This window comes from Chroicocephalus ridibundus, chromosome 8 (genome assembly GCF_963924245.1).
Source record: "Chroicocephalus ridibundus chromosome 8, bChrRid1.1, whole genome shotgun sequence".
NCBI lineage: Eukaryota > Metazoa > Chordata > Aves > Charadriiformes > Laridae > Chroicocephalus > Chroicocephalus ridibundus.
In genome coordinates, this window is record NC_086291.1 from 9,101,720 (window position 1) to 9,122,755 (window position 21,036).

Consider the following 21,036-nt stretch of genomic DNA (forward strand, 5'->3'; position numbering starts at 1 on the left):
TGTAAATAAGCCAGCCCTTGTGTACTATTGTTAGAACGGGTCACGGTAAGAGATGGCAAAGAACAGGAATGTTTCACAGGACCCTGTAATGTTTTCTTGGTGGATTTTGGGAGCTGAGGGATGAATCAAGCCGATATCACTTTGGAAGCTAAAATCTTATCCTAAGGCTTATCTGAAGTAAAAACCTGCTTCTTCACCGAGATATGGCCATGTCCATGAACCACATCTGTTTCCCCATGGTATGTTAAAACATTAATTACCCCTTGATGCAGCAGTAGTAATGGCATAGTGATCCCAACATTATCTTAGTGTTATACTTCATATTTGGCGTAAAGGACCAGGAAGGCTTTAATTACCTGCATGTTTTGAAAGACAGCTTATCTGGTAGCCTTGAGCTCATCCATAAAATCAAAGGGACAGTGGTTCTGGGAAACCTGCCACGTCACCAAGCCGGGTTTGCTTTTGAAGGTTGCAGGCAACTGGATGGTTTTGAAGAGCTGCCCTTTTAAGGACAGAACAAAATAAAAACAAGACAGTGCAAGTGTTAAGAAACAAAATCTCTGAGCAGGTTGTGCTTTGCAGGGCAAGCCTTTGCCCAGGTGGGGTTCATCTAGAGTCTCTGCTCATATCCCTGTGTGTCCTCCCAGTGGAAGTCAGGGAGCACGGGAGGAAACCACCCACCTTGGCTTCACATGCGCTAGATCTGTGACGGGAGTGGGGCAGAGGCCTATAGAGAGTACCGCAGCTCAGCTGGCCCACAAGAATGGACACAGTTGTAGAGACCTGAGTTCAGGAAAGGAGGCATTGGTCACCTGCTTCTTGAGCAGACTCCTCAGACCCATCTTGAACACCGCCAGATAGATAATACTCAAGTCTCGGTGCTCCAGATGCAACTAGGTGCTCCTGGTTTTTTGAGGAGAAAGCTGAGAGACAGGTTCTTCATATGTTATGGCTGTCCTGCTGTCTCAGTTAAAACCCTTTTTTGTCTCGGGGTAAGGCTTAAATTCAGAATCAATTGTTTAAGATATTCCTCTTGTGTATTTTTCCTTTCCTTCTCCCCTGTTCCTGCACGCAGTAATTCTGTATGAATCATACCATTGATTCTTTGGGTGGGGGGACAATATATGAACAGCTCAAACAGCTGACTGAGTGGTAAAAAAGAAAAAAAAAAACAAACAAATATTTAAACTTTTTTTACCTGTCTGGGTTGGTTCCCTCGATCATGACATGGACTCCCAGCAAACTGTGCCAGCTTATGGTGTCGCATGGTCCTGGCAATGAGTGGTGATCCATCTGCGGGGCGAGCGGGGAAGATGGAGTTTTTGAGGCTGTCCTTGTTGCCAGAAACATACGTGTGAAAAGAAAGGGTCAGTCCACAATGGGGCTGTGACGCTCTGAAGGAAAGGGCTGGCAGTGGGGATGAGAGCATTGGAATTAATTAATGCAGGTAATTTTTTAAAGTTGGGAAGTGCTAGATACACTAGCACCATTTGTTGCAGAAACAATAGACTCTTTTACTGTTTGTGAGGGTGGCAAAAAGCGTAACTCGCCAAAGATAGAGGGACCACTGTAATGATGGGTGAATGTTAGAATATACTTTCTGATAGCCATGTAGTGACTGGGATGGCTTCTAGCCTGGGAGACTAGAAACACTCCCTGTTTGTAACTTCAAAAAGAGCGAGTCGGTGATTTCTCAATGCTGGGTACAAAGCGATAGTGCTCTTACCTCCCAGGCGTTTGGATTTTGTGTGTGTGCCTTTTCCAAACATTTATTACTATTTCTTCTGCTTTTAAAATACATCCAGACATTTTTTACTGGGGGGTTGGGGGCTTTGGATTTTTTTTTAATTTATATGGGTTTCTCTCAATATAAGGCATAAGACTGTTAAAAACCATCAACACAAAACCCTACAAAGCGCTGGCTGGATCTGTGTTTAACTCTTCGTTTTTTAAAAAAAAATCAAGTTACTTTTTGTCTGTGTCCTTTTAACGCTATGGGTCAGCTCTGTGTCAGAAGAAGCCAGAGAGGGGCAATCCAGCCCAGAATTGAATGAGCTGCTATGGTACACCATCTGTTACTCCTGGTGTGCTCCGGTGAGACAAAGTGGTTAAAAATGTTGCTCCGCCTTTCCGTGGACTAGGGTGGCATTCTCTGAGCACGTTGCTTGCAAGTGTACTTGTTTGATAGACTCCCTGGTTAGAAGCTGTATTCATTTTCCTTGCCAGGAACAAAATAAGAAAAAAGAAGGAAAAAAAAAAAAAAAAAAAGGAGGTAATTGATGGCAAGCTTTAAGGGTCATCACAGTATTTGCTTCCACTTCCATTCTTTTACGATGGCTTTAATACTGTGCAATTATGGACTTGTTTTAAGTCTTCTCATCTTCTCTTGCAAGCAGACCGCTTCACGTTTTAAACATCTGCAGTAGCTCCAGCAATGAAACCAGGCCTATTGTAGTGCTGAAATCCCTCAAATTGCAGTGATTTTCAGTTGGATAGTGATCCACTGTACATCTGGAAATGTAGGTGTTGCCCTCAGGGAGCTGTATTTGGCATAATCTCCTCCTTGGGAACAGGGCATAATGAGATCACGGCTTCTCCTGGTCTCAGCTGTTGAGCAAATCCCTGTCAGGCCTAATAGCCAGTGCTCTTTTCCCCTTGATCAGCTGGGCTTTGGTCACTGCCGAGTTGAACATTGTTGGCTAAATGAATAGCTCCCAGAATGCAAACTTCACCTGTTATCCTTCCATTTAGGAAAATTGAGAGTTTTTAGTCTTTTGTACTCGGCATTCAAGAGATGAGAGGAAAAAAAAAACCCCTACCTAAATGCCTCCATTTAAATGTAAATTTTGACTTTTCACATCTGACAAAGTAGAGTGTTTGTTTTTATAAACAATATATATATAAATAAAAGCCATGGAATTGAAAGAACAAAACCCCTCTCTTGTTGATATTGATATATTTCCCACATAGTAATCTTTGCTCCCATCATGTTATGTATTTTTCTGTTCCTTTTTACTTTAAAACTAATTTTACTGTGAGAACAAGAACAGGAGATCGTTAGGAGAAAATACGCTGTCGCTGGCTTGCGCAGAGAAAACATGCCATCTGCCTAATGTGTTTCATCTTGTGTCAGTCTAAGATGTGGTGTTTGGGTTTAACATGCCAGTCACTAGCCTAGAAAGAGCGCAGGCAGCAGCTCTGACACACATCCTGGCTGGGGCTCCCCGTCCTTCCCGCTTTTCAGAGAGTACGCTCCCTATGAAATGGGCCACAAGACTTTGGGCAGAAGGTACGGTTCTCATCACCCACGGTGTCCTCGCAATTAGAGTCCAAGAGGTATTTGTGCAATTAACTGAAGTGTTTTGGGATATGTTTTCAGTCTTCACCGTATCACACTCCTAAGAAGCAAAAGCAAAGACCCAGCCTGAAAGCGGGTTATTTGAAAGGGGTCTGGCTGGTGGGTCTGAGGGGCTGGTGGTTGAGGATGTGGTGGTGTCTCCCCGGTGGCAACCACAGGGTACAAGCTTCACCCTTCTCTGCTGTGTCAGGGAAGAGCTGGAGAAGCCATTTGGTGTAGCATCACACAGAGACATGCACCTGTGTCCCAAAAGCAGAATAGTCCTGCAATGGAGCCCTCCTTTCTTTGAGCTGACAGGTCTCCACTCTCTGTCTGTCTGGAGGTGGGTCAGAACGAGCTCAGATTCCGTCCCTCCTCCAGGGGACGGTGTGGACTTGGCTGCCTGCAGGGACGGGGCACATTGTGGGGCTCAGCGCTGTGGTCAGGACCCATCAGTGGCCAGGTTTCAGAAATGGGGTCATCTTCTTTAGCGGGTGTTTCCTATTTCAGTCACAGAACTCTTCCCTGATAAACGGATGGTGCGTGTCTCAGCTGCGTAAATGTAGCTGGTTATATTTTGTTACACTGTGTGTAATAAAGACTTTAGCTTATTTTTTTATTAAGAAGAGAAGTTGGCAGACAGCTTTAAATGTCTGCCTAAGGACAAAACGAACTGAGTTTTGTAGATAGCTGCTTTTTTTTCTTAATAAATAAATAAATTGAAAGATTTTTTATGTTGATAATAAAAATAACTAATGCAGAGCTTTTTCCCCCAGTGCCTGGAGACACGGACAGATGTGGGATTTTGAAGGGATAAAGAATTGAAATCTGTTGGCAGGTAGTTGCTATAAAAATGACTATCCTTCCTGCCTCTTTATTACAGACCAACATTCAACAAATGAAGAGTCTCTGAGAAAGCTAATGATGACAGGATCAGGTTCCAGCCATCAGAGATAGCAGAAACCTCCTCCCTTCCAAGAAATCTAAAGTTAAAGGGAAGTGGTTGGGAAAGCTGGGAGCTTTATTAAAGTATACTTCCGGACTTTCTCCGATTCAGTGTGGTGTGTGGGAGTGTGGAGGGGAGGAAATTGCCAGGGAAACTATGAAGAAACAGAGTGAGTTCACCAAAAGTTTGGCTTGCCCACGAATTGTCTGCTGAAGTTTTGCACCATCGCTTTCTCCCTGCAGAGAACTTTCACTGTGAAGCTGCTGCATGTAGTTGGTTTCTGTCTCGCTGTGTGATCTGTTGTTGAAATAAGAGGTTAAATCTCGTTTTCTCACTTTCACCCTTCCGATTCTCTCCCCCATTTCACAGCGAGTGGCTGTGTGGGGCTTAGCTGCTACCAGGGTTAAGTCAACAATATTGCTTCACAATGCAATGATATTGTAGGGCCACCCTCCTGAAGCAGTCGGTATCATAGAATTGACTAGTCACTCTAGTGTTTGGTGGCTCATCCTGAGCACAGCGCGTGGACCATCAGTGTCGACGCAGCATTTAGCAGAGCAAAGATCAAATGTTGATCTGATGTACCTACAGTTCACAGCAAATTGCTTTGCTGTCCGTTACAGACAGCCGTAACAGTTACAGAGGAGAAGGATGAAAAAGAAATTTCTTTGCATTTAAAGATGCATTTTTGCACACCCACACTTAGAAAGGTCTATATGTACCCACATAAAAGGAAGAGCAGACAACAACTGCCTAACCCTCTGAGTCAACCACCGGCAGTGTGGCAGCTGCTGCTGTCTAGGGTGGGAAATACCCTTCTTCAGAGTCCTACTATACCTTTGTTTAGTTATGCCCTGGTGAATCCTCTTGCGATTGTCACTCTCTGATTATTTCTTATACCACTGTGCTGAATCTTGAATACCTGATGTTCTGCAAGAGCTGAATACTTTTTTCTGTAGGAAACGGTAAAAAAAATCATGGTCCCCAATATGTGCTTGCGGGGAAAACATTGTCTTTGAGATCTTGTGACTTGACTTATAGGCACAGTTAGCTGCCTTGCTGTTTGGTCTGACAGGCAGAAGACAAGGTGATATTGCCTGTGGCAATACGTTTACCTATTGGCCAGTGCGGGTGGGGGAATAGCAGAGGGAAAAATTTCAGATACAACTGATGCTGATAAGTGCCTTGCAAAAGGCATGATATGTTGTGCTTTCAGTTGTAAAAGCAGGTCCTTCCAAAATGACCGTTACATTTTAGCTTTTATAGCACTGTACAGATAATAAATACTGCTAGACCTAAAGGACAGAGAAAACATTCGGCAGTTTGGTGCAAAATGCCATGCTGATCTGTCTCCGAGTAGGTCAAACCCAAGAAAACCTTTTCTTCCAGTTGTGGATGAATCTTGGGTCAACAACAGAATATCAGGGACAATTCTTTTTTTTTATTTGTTAGCATGCCGTCCCTCCCCTCAGTAGCTATGTCTGATGTATAGTCCCTAATCTCTTTCAGTGTCCTTGTGTTCCTGTTTATCGGCTTTCACTTTTATCTCTTACTTGGATGTGCTTGTTGCCTGCACTGAGTACAAGGAAGGAAAAGAACGATGCAACTTGCAAAGGAACGGAATAAGACTAATGACCACGGATAACTTCTTGTGGCGAGGCTGTGCCAGGAAGATGAAGAGAAAGAGTTGTCAATCACTAGTAAAGCATGTGCACAAAATCCATCCATAATCTTCCCAGTCAAGTGGATTGAATGAGGGGATCGAGTGCACCCTCAGCAAGTTTGCAGATGATACCAAGCTGAGTGGTGTGGTTGACACACCTGAGTGACAGGATGCTATCCAGAGAGAGCCGGACAAGCTCAAGAGGTGAGCCCATCAGAACCTCATGAAGATCAGCAAGACCAAGTACACGATCCTGCACCTGGGTCGGGTTAACCCCCGGTATCAATACCAGTTGGGGGATGAAGGGGTAGTAGGGGGTACTGGTGGATGAAAATCTCGACATGAGCTGGCGATGTGCTCTCGCAGCCCAGAAGGCCAACCACACCCTGGGCTACATCAAAAGAAGTGTGGCCAGCAGGTCGAGGGAAGTGATTCTGCCCCTCTGCTCCGCACTGGTGAGACCCCACCTGGAGTACTGGGTCCAACTTTAGAGACCTCAACACAGAAAACCCATGGACCTGCTGGAGTGGGTCCAGAGGAGGGCACAAAAATGATCAGAGGGCTGGAGCACCTCTCCTATGAAGACAGGCTGAGAGAGTTGGGCTTGTTCAGCCTGGAGAATTTAAGGCTCTGGGGAGACCTTATTGTGGCCTTTTAGTACCTAAAAGGGGCTTATAAGAAAGATTGGGACAAACTTTTTAGCCTGTTGCAGTAGGACAAAGGGTAATGGTTTTAAACTAAAAAAAGGGTAGATTTAGACTAGACATAAGGAAGAAGTTTTTTACAATGAGGGTGGTGAAACACTGGCACAGGTTGCCCAGAGAGGTGGTAGATGCCCCATCCCTGGAAAAATTCAAGGTCACGTTGGAAAGGGCTCCGAGCAACCTGATCTAGTTGAAGATGTCCCTGCTTATTGCAGGGGAGTTGAACTAGACCCTTCCAACCCCAAGTATTCTGTGATTCTATGTGCATGTTTGCTTCTATATTGAGGGAGAGAGAAAGGATGAGACAGAACAATGACTGTCCTTGTTCAGACTCACCCTTCTAGTTTTGGCTTGGGGTCAGGCCCAAAATCCAGAAGAGTGTATTTCCTGGCTCCTGTTCATTTAGGGTAAAAAATTATACAAGAATTTTCCATGCAGCTGACCCAAAAGTCTTGTCTAAACTTGATCTGGGTCTTAACATTGTCTCTTTGGCCCCTCTCTAATTTAATATGCATTTCAACAGAAGTGGCTTCTTGATAGAGCCTTTCACCTCCAGGTCACCCTTTCAAATCCAATTCAGGCCTGTCGTGACCAAATGTTACTACCATCTGACGGCTCTTCTCTGTCCTGTGTGAATTGTTGGCTTCAGTCCAGTAGCTGGTGGACAGGTGCCTGAATTGCAAAAACTGCCAGAGCTGACACTAACTGGACATCTCTGCAGAGGGGTCAAAGAGTGAATCAGCCTGGCAGATGAATTAATACTTAACGTGTAGGCACTGTGATGCTTTATATCTTCAAAGTGCTTTACAAACGTCAGCTAATCCTCAGGAGGTGTTGTTATCTTCACTGGCAGGTGAGAGAAGAAGCAGATAAAGAACCAGAATCAGAATATGCATGCTGCTGACCTCCCACTCTGAGACCAAAACTATGAGTTTAGCTCCTTTCGGGGCTACTGATGGGCACACCAGAGCAGGGTTCAACCTCATTGGAGGGGGTCCCATGTTCTTCTACAGATAAAAGCCAACCCCTACTTTTTAAGACAGGCAGGAAAGCAGTGTTGACAGACATGCCATCCTTTTGCTGTATGAATCCACGGAACCAACAGAAGTGTCTTCTCCATCCTCTTTGAGGCACTGATGAGTCATGTCAGATTGTGCCTATCATTAAGAAGTGTCATGTTTTAGATTGAGAACTTTCCGTGTAACCAGATCGGTAAGTAATTACTTTTGAATGGCAACTGGGTTGGAGAGGTTCATTCCAAAAGACAGCAGCTCGTGGAATGTCATTGGAATAATCTGAAAAATATGCACGAAGTGTTAAGAAGAATTGCTAGATGGTCATGCAGTGTTAGTGGTGCATCAATAATGTGTGCAAGCTGTTTCTGCAGGAACACTTAAAAGACGTCAGATTGTGTAAAGGTGTCTACAGGAATAAGGAGAAATTGGCTTTTGTATTTCATATCAGTGAGAATGAGTGGTTCTAAGCTGGCATTTTCCCTTCTCTGGAAGGAAGATGAGGAAACATTTTTTATAACTTTTTTTAAAGTTTTTTAACCTGTAGAAGGTTTTAAAAAATATTAAACCACTTTTCTACTATTAATTTCTTCTGTAAATAATTGCTGTTGTTGCCATAGTGTCTACAGAGGTGAGTGGAGCAAGTGGTCCATGAGACGATGAATGGAAGGAGAAGGATGCTGTCCCTATGGTTACAAAGGGGTAGTGGCATACCTCTGAAATAGCGTCTCTAATAAGTTGTGGCTTACATCATCTGGAAAACTGGAGATGACACTGTAGGACTGACTTGTCAGAGGTTACAAAGAACGTCAGAGGAAAATGTTCTTGGAAGTATTTGACTTTTTTTTTTTTATGTGTTTATGCTGGCCCTTTCAAATTTGGGTGGAAAAATGTGGGGAGAAGGTAGATATAAGAAAAGTGATTTGGGTAAAATTCACCTTACTGGGCACCTAAATCCAGGTATTTCAAGGGAAGATTGAAAATGTGAACTGTACCCAGACACTTTGCATTCCACCTCATGTTCCCTTGCATAGTAAGAAGGGGGCGAGTGTTGTGCCTCCCTAAAGAGTGATTCAAGGCACTGGGCAGAGTTCCCTGGAGTTGAAAGGCCCAGGACTGGTGCTTTCCAGTTGCGTGTAGACCGCTGAACAAGTGACGTTGAATGGTCAGTTTTCCTTTATTTTGCTTATTAGCACAACGTGTTTGTGTTTTCTGGTGCCACCACTGTAAGCGTTGACAAAATACCTGCATGTGTGTGTCAAACGGGATATATTTGAGACCTGTGCAGAATGTTCTTTTGAGAGATTCTGGTCCTGAGGAAGCATCAGAGAGCCAGTGTTCTGGGAATTTCCGAATCTTTTTTGAACCAAAAGGGACAAACCCCTTATGCTGTGCCAACTGTTGTATGTCCGTTTGCTACAAACAGTGGCTTAGCAGTAAGAGTGCAGAGTCTGCCTGGAGGCTGTTGTGTTCTCTACCACTAATGACAAGCCATGGTTTTAGTCGGTTGTATAAAACATTGCAAGTATGAAATACTGGAGTGAAGAAGGCTTCTGGATGCTCTCTCTCTAAGCCAGTTGCTATGCCCAAGAATTAATAAAATCTGTATTGAAGTGACAGCTGGTGGATCGAGCTGGCTTCTTCCTGCATCACTTGCCTCTCTAGTGGCTCATGTTCTGGGCTCAATGCACGTTTATCCTTTTATTACGGCATTTATTGATTTTTATTTTATTTATTTATTAAATTTCTGTTTCCTTAAGAATCATAATTGCAGTGTTCAAAATGCAACTTTGGTCATATCAGCACATCGTTCTTTCCTTTGGTTCTTTAATTACTGACCTTCCCAAAGGTATTCAGCTAATGAAATAAAAATGCAGACAAGTGAGAATGTATTTTCTCAAAACTTTACACGGCATCATGAGCCAGTTTCCAGTTTCTGTGCTACTTTGACTATTTCCTATCTTGACAATATACGCGAGCTCTTATTCTTTATCCATGATTTCTTTCATTTTTTTCCCCCTCCCTAATGTATATGTATATTTCTCAAGCTGCCAGAAACTTTAGTCTGACTCAGAAGAACAGCGGAAAGCGTGTGTCACAAAGGCAGGGATTCAAATGAACTTTAGAGCAGAAATTTGTTTGCTTATTTATTTATTCTGGTTTTATGTGGGAAGTGGCAAGGAGAGGCAAAGACCATTCTTTTCAAGGGAGAGAATGTTAACTGTTGTTTTCTTGGAAGTGGGGTTCAATCATTGTCTCTGGCAGTCTGGCGAGTGATTTATGTTTTGACACACAGAGAAAAGAAAGACCAAATCTGCCTTTGTTTTCTCCAACTCGGTAAGCTGGGTCATCCAGGTAATTACAGCTTTACTTAAGAAAGAGAGTGCGAGAGAGAAAATCTCTGTCGCTGCTTGTAAGCACAAAGAAAAGACACTTGAGGGAATTAAATTGTGTGATGATTTTTATAAGGCATCTGAATCATTTTGCATTCCACCTCTAAAGCAGAAAATGATGAGTTTAATATCATATTGTAGGATGTAACTTGTAAGTCTCTCAGAAGGCAGCTATGGCATCCGGAGATGTTTGAGCCTGGTTATTCATTATTTTCTGCTTAAAGGCTGAAGCAAATGTGACTATGAGACTTTGAGCCACCTCTAAATTCATTCCCTTTCTTACTTGTAAATGCTACTGCATCAGAAGCCCTAACTGGGGTGGGTTCTGTTGTGTAGATGCTGAAGGGCACCCCTGGGGTTTAATGGCAGGTAGGGTTGGTTTATGTTTTAAGTGTGTCTGTATGTGCTCATGTAAATGCACATGTACATTTATTAACCTCATTCTCCCATTAAAATTCTCCCTAACTCAAAGAGATACAATTTCAGAAGGTCAGCTCTCTGATGATTTTTCTGAAATTCCCATCAGTAGGTGACATTATATATTTAATAAAATGTTAATTCTGTGATCCTGCCTAAATTGCAGAAGATCAGTAATTATGTCAAAATCTTCCAGAGAACCTCAACTGAAATATGAAACTTTATTCCCTAGCTTAAATTCGTAGTGTGGCAGTGGGTGAAACAGTTCCTACGTGTAAAGTACTTATGAATATGTATGACTCTAAAGAGAGAGAAGAAATACCATTATTGTTCAGGAACAGATCTTGATTCTTTTGCGAAACTTGTCTGCAAACAAATCGTCTACTACCTGGGGCACGAGGTGGCAAACTTTGAGTTTAACTGGGCTGTTATTGTCCATTTTAAGGCCACAATATCTTTGTGTCTGTGAATAAAGGGAATTTTTTCCATTAGGAACTCATGTGTTAGCATTAACAATGCACTAAATTATTTTGTCTGTAATGGAGAATGCTCAAGATGTTTCCCTTTGATAAAATAATGAATGTGATGAGAAGAAAAGAAATGTGAACCACTGAAATACCGTTCTGTTCACGTCCACCAGTGTCTGGGAGTAGTACCTCTAACTGGCAATTACTCTAGCAATGTTTAACAATTTACGCGATAGGATGGACAAATTTGGGCTATATTGAGTGGGCGGGAACATGTGAAATAGAATTTTCTATAAGTTCAGTAGGAGAGTAAGGAACAAAGACCAGAAAAAACAGTGGAATAGTTATTGAGGGGTAACTTAGGAAACGACTTTTGAAATACATTGTAATGAATGACTGGATAAATGTTTTTAAACACTCCTGTGGGTGATGAGATATCTGTTGAATGTCGTGGTTTCCAAATAAACGATCTGGAAGCTTAATCTTTAGGTGAAAGGGATATCTATGAAGGGCACTGTTCCGTCACAAATAGCCATTGTAGCCAGACTGTTTGAAAATGGTTTTGATGATCAAGAAAGGTCTTCAAAGAAATTCCAGCATCCCAAGAAATTATCTAAAATTCTTTGGAACACTTTTACCAGCAATTTTTTTTTTTTTTTTAGTGAGAATCCTAGGAGCGTTTAGAAAATATTCCCTAGTGACTCTCTAGTGATGTTCTCTAGTTAGACTGGATGACTTGGTCAATTGAATACTAAGCTGAGACTTAGGTCACCCATGTTCTGCAGGTGAATTTCTTGCTGGATAGCCTGTGGAAAGTTATCTTAGTAACCTGTGCTTCTGTGTCCTGGATTGTAGATACCTTCTTTCGGAAACAATTTGATAACTGCGGACGAATAAGTATAGAATGACATAGCATAAATACACTTTGTCAGCACCTTTGTGTTGTGTAAGACACAGATGATAGTAGCCTATTGTTATAAATCTCACTGTGCTTCTCAATTACTTTATATTAGTAAATATGTCCCTATAAAGAGTTCTGTTTAGGTGTTCTAAAATAAGTATGACTTAGGTCACTGACTTGCATGTGAAGGACGTTCATGCTTTACAAATACCCAGTTTAACTCGATTATCTCCTCACTTCATCATCAAATCACTGTTTTGAGACTTTACAACATGTTCTGTCTTATGGTGATATGCCAGTGTGCATCTGATCTCATCAAATTCTGTTTCTGATGGGGAAATTATCTTATGAAAAATAATATTACTCAATCTAGGGTTTAATTTCTGTATGCTCGGAGAGGAAGAAAATCCTATGTGGTATTTCATCCTGTCAATGCTAATCTTTCTCCTCGGTGCTGTATCTCCGAATAGCAGATGTGTGTTTTATTGCAGTGTTGGTCCTCTATAGCACAGCACAATGTTTTGTCAGGAGCAAACAATTTATTGTATTAGAGTCATATACAGTCAAATATTCCTTTTCCTATGAAGCATGGTCAGATATTGATATTGCGTTAGCTAACATTTTAACATAGGAGAGGCTTAATAAGATACAGTATTACTCTCTCTAGGCTGTTTAATTAAACTAAAGAGTCACTGTGTATTGTACATTGGTTTTCTGCCAAGGGAAAGTAAATCTGTATCATATTAGTTTCACATACCAAATGATGTTCTCCCCCCATCAGAGACTCTCTAGAAGAGCTGACACTGCTGTCGCATGAACTGCATAATACAAACTGCGTTTGTATTACATTGGACTGGCTTGTAGCTCAGTATTCTCCAGCAGCCTGAGCGAGCTTTATGTGCAGACGAGACGTGGCTGGAGAGCTGCGTGTTGCATTCTACTGGCCAAGGCCCCTATTTGTCGCTGAGGGGTACGGGGCTAAGCATCGTAATCCCGGTCCTGCTAAAAGAGCTCTTCTCCATTCCCCTCTTGGGGCAGGGAGATCTGAACTGTAACCCTCTGGTCACCAGGAAGGTCCTTACTGGTGGTGGCCAGGTCACAGGGGTGGGTTTGTCACTGTCTTGTCACAGAGCACCATTTGATCAGGACCATAAGTTGCAAGAGTTTGGGGAAACTCTGGGTAACCCAGGGTCATCTGCTGTGGTAGCACTTTTTAGTATTGGATGTTGCCTCCTCACTGCTGTCAACGGCACAGTAGATGGGGATCAAGGTGAACATTCACTCTTTGCCCCTGATGGCAGGGGAAGTAGTATCACCTATACATTCTGTGAGGAAAAGATGTGTCCCTGGACTGGAGACTTGAGCAGCATTTTCTTACCTGGGGAGAGCAGGCAATTCTGTGTTAGAGGGTCCTGGTGGTTTCTTCTGGAGTAAGAGCTGATGCAGAATTACATGGGAGGCTACGAGTGGAGAGGCAATCAAGGCACTTGCGTTTGGGAGTTGTTGTGTTGAATTACTACTACAAAGCAGAGTAAGGTGAAAACGTTTGCAGTATTTCTCCTTATAAACGGAAATAAATTGCACAGGAAATACTTTTTTTTACACATTTTGAGCCTGTCTGTCCTGGCAGAAGGACACATCTGCATATTGAGATGCAGAACTGTGCAGAGCTGGCAAAGCTATGCTTGAACAATCATGCTCTAGAGCTGGAAGGTGAAAATTTTTATCAGTGGCACTAAGCCCTGTATCAAAGTGAAGGATAATGCTTCGGCTCTGTTTTGCGCAGTGTCCTGTGCTGCATAAATGTTCTGACCTTCTCAGAACAGGTAAAGAAATGTCCGTGATGGTCCTGTGTTGCATCTCACGTGCACCCACAAAGAGGCCTGAGTGGTTGGACGCATCAGAGCAATGCCTTTAGCATGGCTCTCTGACGCTGGCACCGTGGTTATATTCAAGGATGGCAGTATTGGATTTATGGGAGGCTTCACCTACATAGCACAGATATGATTTATCTCATGCTGAATTTTTTGTTGTTGCTGTTGTTTTCCCTCAACAGAAGATTAACCTGGAGTTCTATATCGACATCCATGCCCACTCCACCATGATGAATGGGTTCATGTATGGGAACATCTTTGAAGATGAGGAAAGATTTCAGCGACAGGCTGTTTTCCCCAAGCTACTCTGTCAAAATGCTGAAGACTTCTCTTATGTAAGCAATGTTTCTCTTAATTAATTTTTTCCTAATTTATTTTTAAATTATAAATATCTGGCTTAATTGGATTGTGTGAATTTTATGTTAATATGAATAGATGGCTACTTTTAAAATTTTTATCATTATTAGCTATCATCTTTCCTCTTATACTTACCTTATCCAAAAGTGGTAAGTTGTGATATTATATATTGTCATTAGACACATGAACAGAGGCAGGCTCTTCATCTTCCATACTACAACCTTTGATTCCGAATTATTGGAACACTTAGTTTTTACCAGAAGGTCTGCCATCTTTTGATCAACTGGATCAGCTTTATTATTTCATTGTTTATATTGGCATTTTTTTTTTACTTGTGCACTTTAAATAGTAGTATAATAGCAAACAGAAGTAAAAATAATAAACTTGAAAGAAAAGGTTAGATAATTTTTTTCTTAAAGTTGTGACAAAGGCAATGTATGCTTTTGAAATTCTTTGATATTATCATGGAAAACTGTTCTGCAAGAAAATCTGTGATTGCTCGATACATGTCTTGTAACTTGGAAGAAAATACGTGCATAGGTATCTCTGGATAATGGAAATAAGTGGTAAACTCCTATAAATGAATTGGAGGGGGCATATGTTTTTAGAGCAAGTTTCAAATAGAGTAGAACAGATGCTTAGCGCGGGTTGGTTGCTGTAGCTCAGCAAAAGTCAGTAGATTTAGGACTCTGGTCCAGTGTGTTGCAGCTTGGTGTCCATGTATGACATCCTGTCCCTTTCCATAACCTCTTTTGTGCATCAGCTTTCCTTGAAAGCTGTGCAAGTGGAACACACAACACCCAAGCCTGCCTGCAACTGCTTGTTTGCGTCTTCTGGCCCACCTTACGCACCCGTGGAGCTGCCAGCTAAGCTACTTCTGCACAGCTATCCCTTGCTCTGTTTCAATCTATGCACTCCTGGTTTGCTTAAGTGGACATTCTTTCAAGGAGCAGGCGTTTGGTGTCCCATTTTGCTTTGACTGAGATAAGAAATATTCAGAAACACATCTCAGATGAGGCAGTGCAAGCTTCCAGCCATGAACTGTGAAGAAGGCAGGCAGCGGATGATATTTGGCAGCTATATAATAGGAACAGGCTCAATTAAAAATGACTTTGGAATCCTGCACCGAGCAGAGAAGAGCAGAAGAACCTACTGTTTAGGCCCTGATTTTATGTCTGTTACGTTCTTAAACCTCTCTGTTACCCACCGTAGGTTTTCTCAGTCCCTTTTTGCTTATACTTCATTATTCTGGTACTGAGAGGTAAACGTGGGTCTCCTTTCAAAGATGGGGACAGCTGTCTCCTCCGCAGTGCTATCCCAACCAGCCCGTAGCAGAGGCGATGGATGGAGGAGGATAGGGACCCTGCAGCATTCCATGTGTTTAGCTCCGGAGAAACAAAATCTAAAAACAGATACGAAAGCAGACAAGTCTGCACAGCAAAAGAAACTGTAATTGGAAAAAAGGCCATTTTCATCGTGGCAAGAATGCTAGCCTAAAGCTTTCTCATCAAGATGCAGTAGAGAATTTTTTTGTCGTGTGTTTGCGCGTATTGCACTGTGGAGTTTGAGTGGGAAGTGAGTACAGAAATGGAGTTGTGCCACTATTTTCTTGACAGATCTATTCCAGCAGAAGGAAGGAGGGATTGAAGCCCGACTCCTGTCCGTTTCTCTGTTCTATGGTAGTTTGTTTTATGTGAGCGGGCAAAAAGTTTGGATCAGTCTCTGACTTTTCTAAGGCTAGGTAGAAGATATCCTTTCCTCTGTCTTTTTTGTTCCCGAGAGGGGGCTCTCTAGTAGATGAAATATTTATCTTGTCTTCTTGGGATGGGCAGCGGCAGCTGGCCGGGTGGCGCTTGGGAGGGTATGTGGCTGCTGTTGCTTCCTCTGTTGCCTCATAGTGTTGTTTGACCCACGTCAGTGTTGTTTAACCGTTGAGTGTATGTTTTGGGGGTTCGGGGGACCGCTGCAGTGTGAAGCTTTCTGCAGTCAGCCACTGCAAGGGCTTCTCAGAGAACTGCCCAGAGCACAGAAGACCGAATCCATACTACACGAGGAGGGACGGCAGCTGCGTCTGCTCCCAGCTGTTTGGAGCCTGGGGAAAAGGGAGATGGGTTCAAGGAACAGCCTGTTCTTCTCCACGAAGAACTCGGTGATTGAGTTTCTTATCTGCACCTGGTTGTTTCAAAAACACATTACAGATAAGGGGGCATTCACAGATCATAGCAATGAAAATTGATAGGAGTTTAGAAATTTTGTGTTCAAGTGTGGGATTTCTCTCTGTTACTGTGGGAGATTAAGTGTCCCTCTTAGCGCAAGCCTCGGTTGACAAAGGGAAAATCTTCAAAAAAAATGACGTAGGAAATAGAAGCCAATAGCTAAATAAACAGTACGGTCTCTCCCCTTTGACTTTCAATCTCCTTTCTATAGAAGATGGCAACCAGATATATCTGTCAGTACCCAGTGCACCGCTGTTTGACCTAGGTGCTGCTGGCACTCGGTACATCGGGCTTTCAGCTCGCACCTTACTGGCCTCTCAAGACCAGAAGGTTTTCCCCTGCCACCCACCCAAGCCATTCTTCTCAGGGCAGCTGAGGGGATGGAAGTGTTGGAAAAGGAGACAGCCACAAAGCGTCCAACGTGTGTGAAGCAGGAGGAGTGAATGTTACTGCTGTCTCCGAGTGGGAAAGTCTCTGTTCTCTTGTTTTCAGCTCCACGCGGGTTATGTGCCTGGTTGGAAATATTAAGGGTGAAGTTTGCCGCTCGAAAGGGAGGAAAAGAATCCACAGCTTCCTGAATTTAAAAGGGGGGGAGAGAAAAAAGTGTTGAAGATTAAAAACAGTGTATGTAAATACGCCCTATTGACTGCTCAAAGGGAAGGGGGGAAGGGCATCGTTAACATTACCAGGCTGGTGTTTGAAAGTGTGGGAATGGACCACTGTTGTTACTAATTAATTTTCCAAAGCTTCAGGAGGTCTCATTTACATTGTATGCTGCTGCGGCCATTTGTTGGGATTATAATACTTCAACAGCAGCACTTCAAGTGAAAACTGGCGGCTGCATGAAGTGTTGTCCATAATTGACTAGCTCCATGTCTTCACACAGCACAGAGACAATGTTCCATTATGTTATCCATTGACAGTATCATTGAAAAGATTACTCTCCTTAAAGCATCTGTCAACCTTGATTGATTTACAAGGGACAAAGAACTGAAAAGGTTTGAAGTGCGGGTACAATTTTTGCCACCGTTTAGCATACATAATGGTTCTCCTTTGATGTCAAAAGCTCATCTTCTATTAATAATGCAGAGGGCTTTTGAATGCAGGCTACTTGTATGGAGTTCCACACTAATAACCTACTTGCTGTGAAATGGGATTCACTTTGGAGAAGCAGTCATTTGTCTGGGTTTTACATGTTCGGAATGAATCCCGACTCAAAGGGATTTCTTTCAGTGCTCTGCATGATTGCAGCTGAGCCCGGCACGGGCTGGGGAAAGCAGGCAAATCCTAGCCTGCTCCTCCAGCCGAGAATCTGGCAGAAAGCACGCAGCCAGATGCAAAGGAGCATGAACAACAAGCCTAAGATGATACGATCAAATGCCTTGTGCCGTTTTGTCTGGCAACCTTCTATTAATATACTTTAGAGTGCATTTCATGCCTGGACTGCTTTCTTCACCTGTCATTTCCAATAGGCCTTTTTATTTAAATGACAGCATCCGAGGGAGACTGGCGATTAGAGTAGGGGATGGATGGGGGATTTGCGCCGGCATGCCTGTTGAAGGACCCAAGGCAAGCCACCCAATGTCTCTGTACCCTGTCTGTCGAGCAGGACGCTTAACCTCGCAGTACTCTGGAAGGCTGACTGCAGTTTGCAGGCAAAAGTTGTGAAAGGGACCAGAAATTTTTCATTTGTAGATGACTTCAGAAGCAGAGGCCTGCCTTTGGTTTAGCTGTCGGCACGTGGAGAGGAAAGTGAAAGAAGAGCTAGGAAGTCTTGCCCCCAGATAAATACATGAGAGATTCTTGGGCAGCTGTCGGGGGGAAAAGGACAAATCTGTAAGGAAAACATTTCATGTTTTCAAGGTTTAAGAAGGATATTTTTAAACATTGAGGAGTAAATATAATCTCTATGAAAGCTTTAACAGGGAGAGCTGACAAGCTCTTTTGAAAGGCTGACTCATTGGGTTTTAGGAGCAGCTGTTGACACCATGTCTGAGTGCATTACACATCAGCCGTGGCTAGGAGTTGTTGCAGTATTTGGAGGGGTGCTCTTCATTTGCCCTTTCTTGTTCTGGAGAGTGGATTAGTCATAACGACCAGACACAAGCACTTGAGCATTTCAAGAACCTGCTAGTCTTAGGGGTGGCTAATTTTGACCTTTGTGACAGTATGAGAGGAGACCATCTGTTCTCTCTGGTTCATTTAAAAGAAACAACCGCAGCCATTCTTGGATGGCATCGTCACTTTGTAAAGATTGCTTTTCTTTGCAGTTAAAGGATAAAGACTGGCCAGAGATACTTGGCTGAATCTTGTTGAGTTTTTTCTTGGCACTCAGAGCTGGTGGTACTTGGGATAATTTTGAGTTCTCGTTTCATTTTCTTGTATTCAACCCCCCGGCAGAGCACCCTCCTTGGAAATACCGTTTGTTGTCCTTTGTGCCACAGTGAGCCTGATAAAAACTTGGGGTCTCATCGTGTTGGGCACTGTGTAACTACTGAGAAAGTCCACAACCCAAGAGCTTCCGGTCGTGTTGGGAAAGAGACAGAGAGTGGGTGGGAAATGACTTGCTTGAGGAAATCAGAGAATAAAACCCAGGTCCCCAAAGTGCCGGTCTGGTTTCTCTGTCAGCAGTTCCCGATGTTTTATACCACACTGTGCACTCAACAATGGTCTCTGAACAACAGCCCACCCAGCTTCATTTAGGGAAACATGTTGTTAACCCCACTGCCGTAACACTGTGACCTAAAACATATTACGTTGTCTCAGGAATATGGAATGATTTCCCCTAGTACTTTTTGCTGTGGATTATTTGTTCAGTTGGTTTGACTTTTTTTAGCCTGGATATCTAAAATTGAGCAACCAAGGAAAAGATTTTAATCTATCTATATTTTCTATTGTTTTCCTTTTATCCACATACTCCACGTCTGTTCTTCGCATTTCCACAGCACCCCCCTCATCCATCCAAGCTTGCTTAGGGAAGATGTATTCCTTCCAGCAAACCTCCTCCCAGCTACCCATGGTGGCCTTGCTGGGCTGTTATCACTTACCCTGGGTGGACATCTCCCTCTTAGTCTTGTGATCCCTATTACTAATCCCAGTGCGGTTTGGGACATGTCTGAAGGAAGTGCTGGCACAAGTCCCTGAGGGAGTAATAACGTCTCCTGAACACTGAATGAGCAAATCCCAATAATCTGTTCCAAAATAGAGGAACCAGTTTGTGTTGCATGTGGCCAAGCAGGGAAGGGGGAGTAGCATCCCTTCCAACCTAGACAATTCTATGATTCTTAGTTGCTCAGACCTAGAATTCATCCCGAAGTAAAATCCATGCTCACTTTCACCACCGTCTCCTAACACCCTCTCTGCTGCTTTGGCAAAAAAGGCTCTTGTCCTAGAAAGGCAAACAGCTGTTGCATTCAGGTAGGTTTTGTTAACATCAGGCAAGCTTAAGAGATCTACTCAGAAACCTCTGAAAACCTGAGCACAACAAATGATCCTACCTTCTTTTTTATTGTCTTGTACCAGGGCATTTCCAGAAAGACAAATACAGCTATTATGCGCTTTAGCACCCCTCTGGGATGCATTTCTGCTCGCTGCTTCTTGGACATGTTGCTCCATAAGTTCATCTATTTATTTATTTTTCCTGGAGACTGAGTGAGGGGAGAGAGGAAATGTGTTTCTGGTGGCTCAGGGAACAGGTTGGTAACTCCTGCGCTTCTAAGAATTGCAGGTTTTGGTCTCACAAGAACTCTGCCCTCTCGAGAGTCGCGGCTAAATGAAACTGTTCCGTTACATCGCGCTGAACCAGTCCAGCCCTCTTTTTATACAGAGGGTTGAATTAATTTGTATTGCAAAGAAAAGGAAAAGGAGGGGGGGGGAAGTGTTTGAGTAAATGGATTTTCTTTCAGTACTTTCTTGGCGTGGTGTTTGTGCCTATAGGAGTTGACAGTCCCTTCTCCGTCCCCACACAGGTGGAAATTTTGAACGTCCACAGAAGAAACAAGTTTTCATAGCAATTTTATGGTGTATTTTCAATGACCATCGTTACTCTTACCTAATGTCAGCAAGCTGGGAGCCGGTGACAGCCTCCCAGAGTAGCACCAATGAAAGGAGCTCCTTTACATTGAAATAGAAACTGCCTCTCTTGCAGGGCGCTGCAAATTTCGCTCTGCTGGGACAAACTGTGCTGTGAAGGAGCGGTGGGAAGTTGGTTAAGAACTAGACAGCCGTCCCCCTCCCAGAATCTCTTTCTGGGTATTAACTCTTTAACTATATGATACTTTAACATATGTAGAATACAAGTCTGGTTCAGAGAACTGTTCCGGAGCAGTGAGAGAGCCCAGGAGGGGTTTGAGCAATAGGCTGCACTGGGTTGCTCTGGGAGCAGTGTACAGCATGCTGCCCCTCCTTAGGAGGGGTTGTAATCTCCTGATTCAGACCTCCAAATGAGCCGAGCATCTCTTTGCCACAGAGCAAAGCACTTTTTCTGCAGACTATTCAAAGCAGCTGCAGGCATCATGGTTGTATTTCCCTTTCTGCTTCTCATTGTCCTAAGTTTCTGTCATTTGTATAAATGATTATGAAAGCACTCCCAGGAGACCGTGCACACGCTCATAAAACTATTGTAAAGAGAAGCATTGCAGGCTATTGCTAGAGGCTATTTTATTGTATATTTTGAGGAAATGTCTCGTTTTCTACTGACAAATAGGGAAACTGAGAACTCCAGAGACACGAGTTATTTTTCTAAATGG

General features: G+C 43.1%; 1 protein-coding gene across 3 annotated transcripts in view; it reads left to right on the top strand.

Annotated features, from left to right (window-relative positions):
- Positions 1 to 21,036, top strand: part of LOC134519544 (cytosolic carboxypeptidase 6) — a 969,057-nt gene that overhangs the window by 849,104 nt on the left and 98,917 nt on the right. For all 3 annotated transcript variants that reach the window (XM_063343896.1, XM_063343897.1, XM_063343899.1), the window contains exon 10: positions 13,898 to 14,050. In XM_063343896.1, the coding sequence (XP_063199966.1) occupies positions 13,898 to 14,050 (153 nt within the window). The remainder of the gene's footprint in view (positions 1 to 13,897; positions 14,051 to 21,036) is intronic.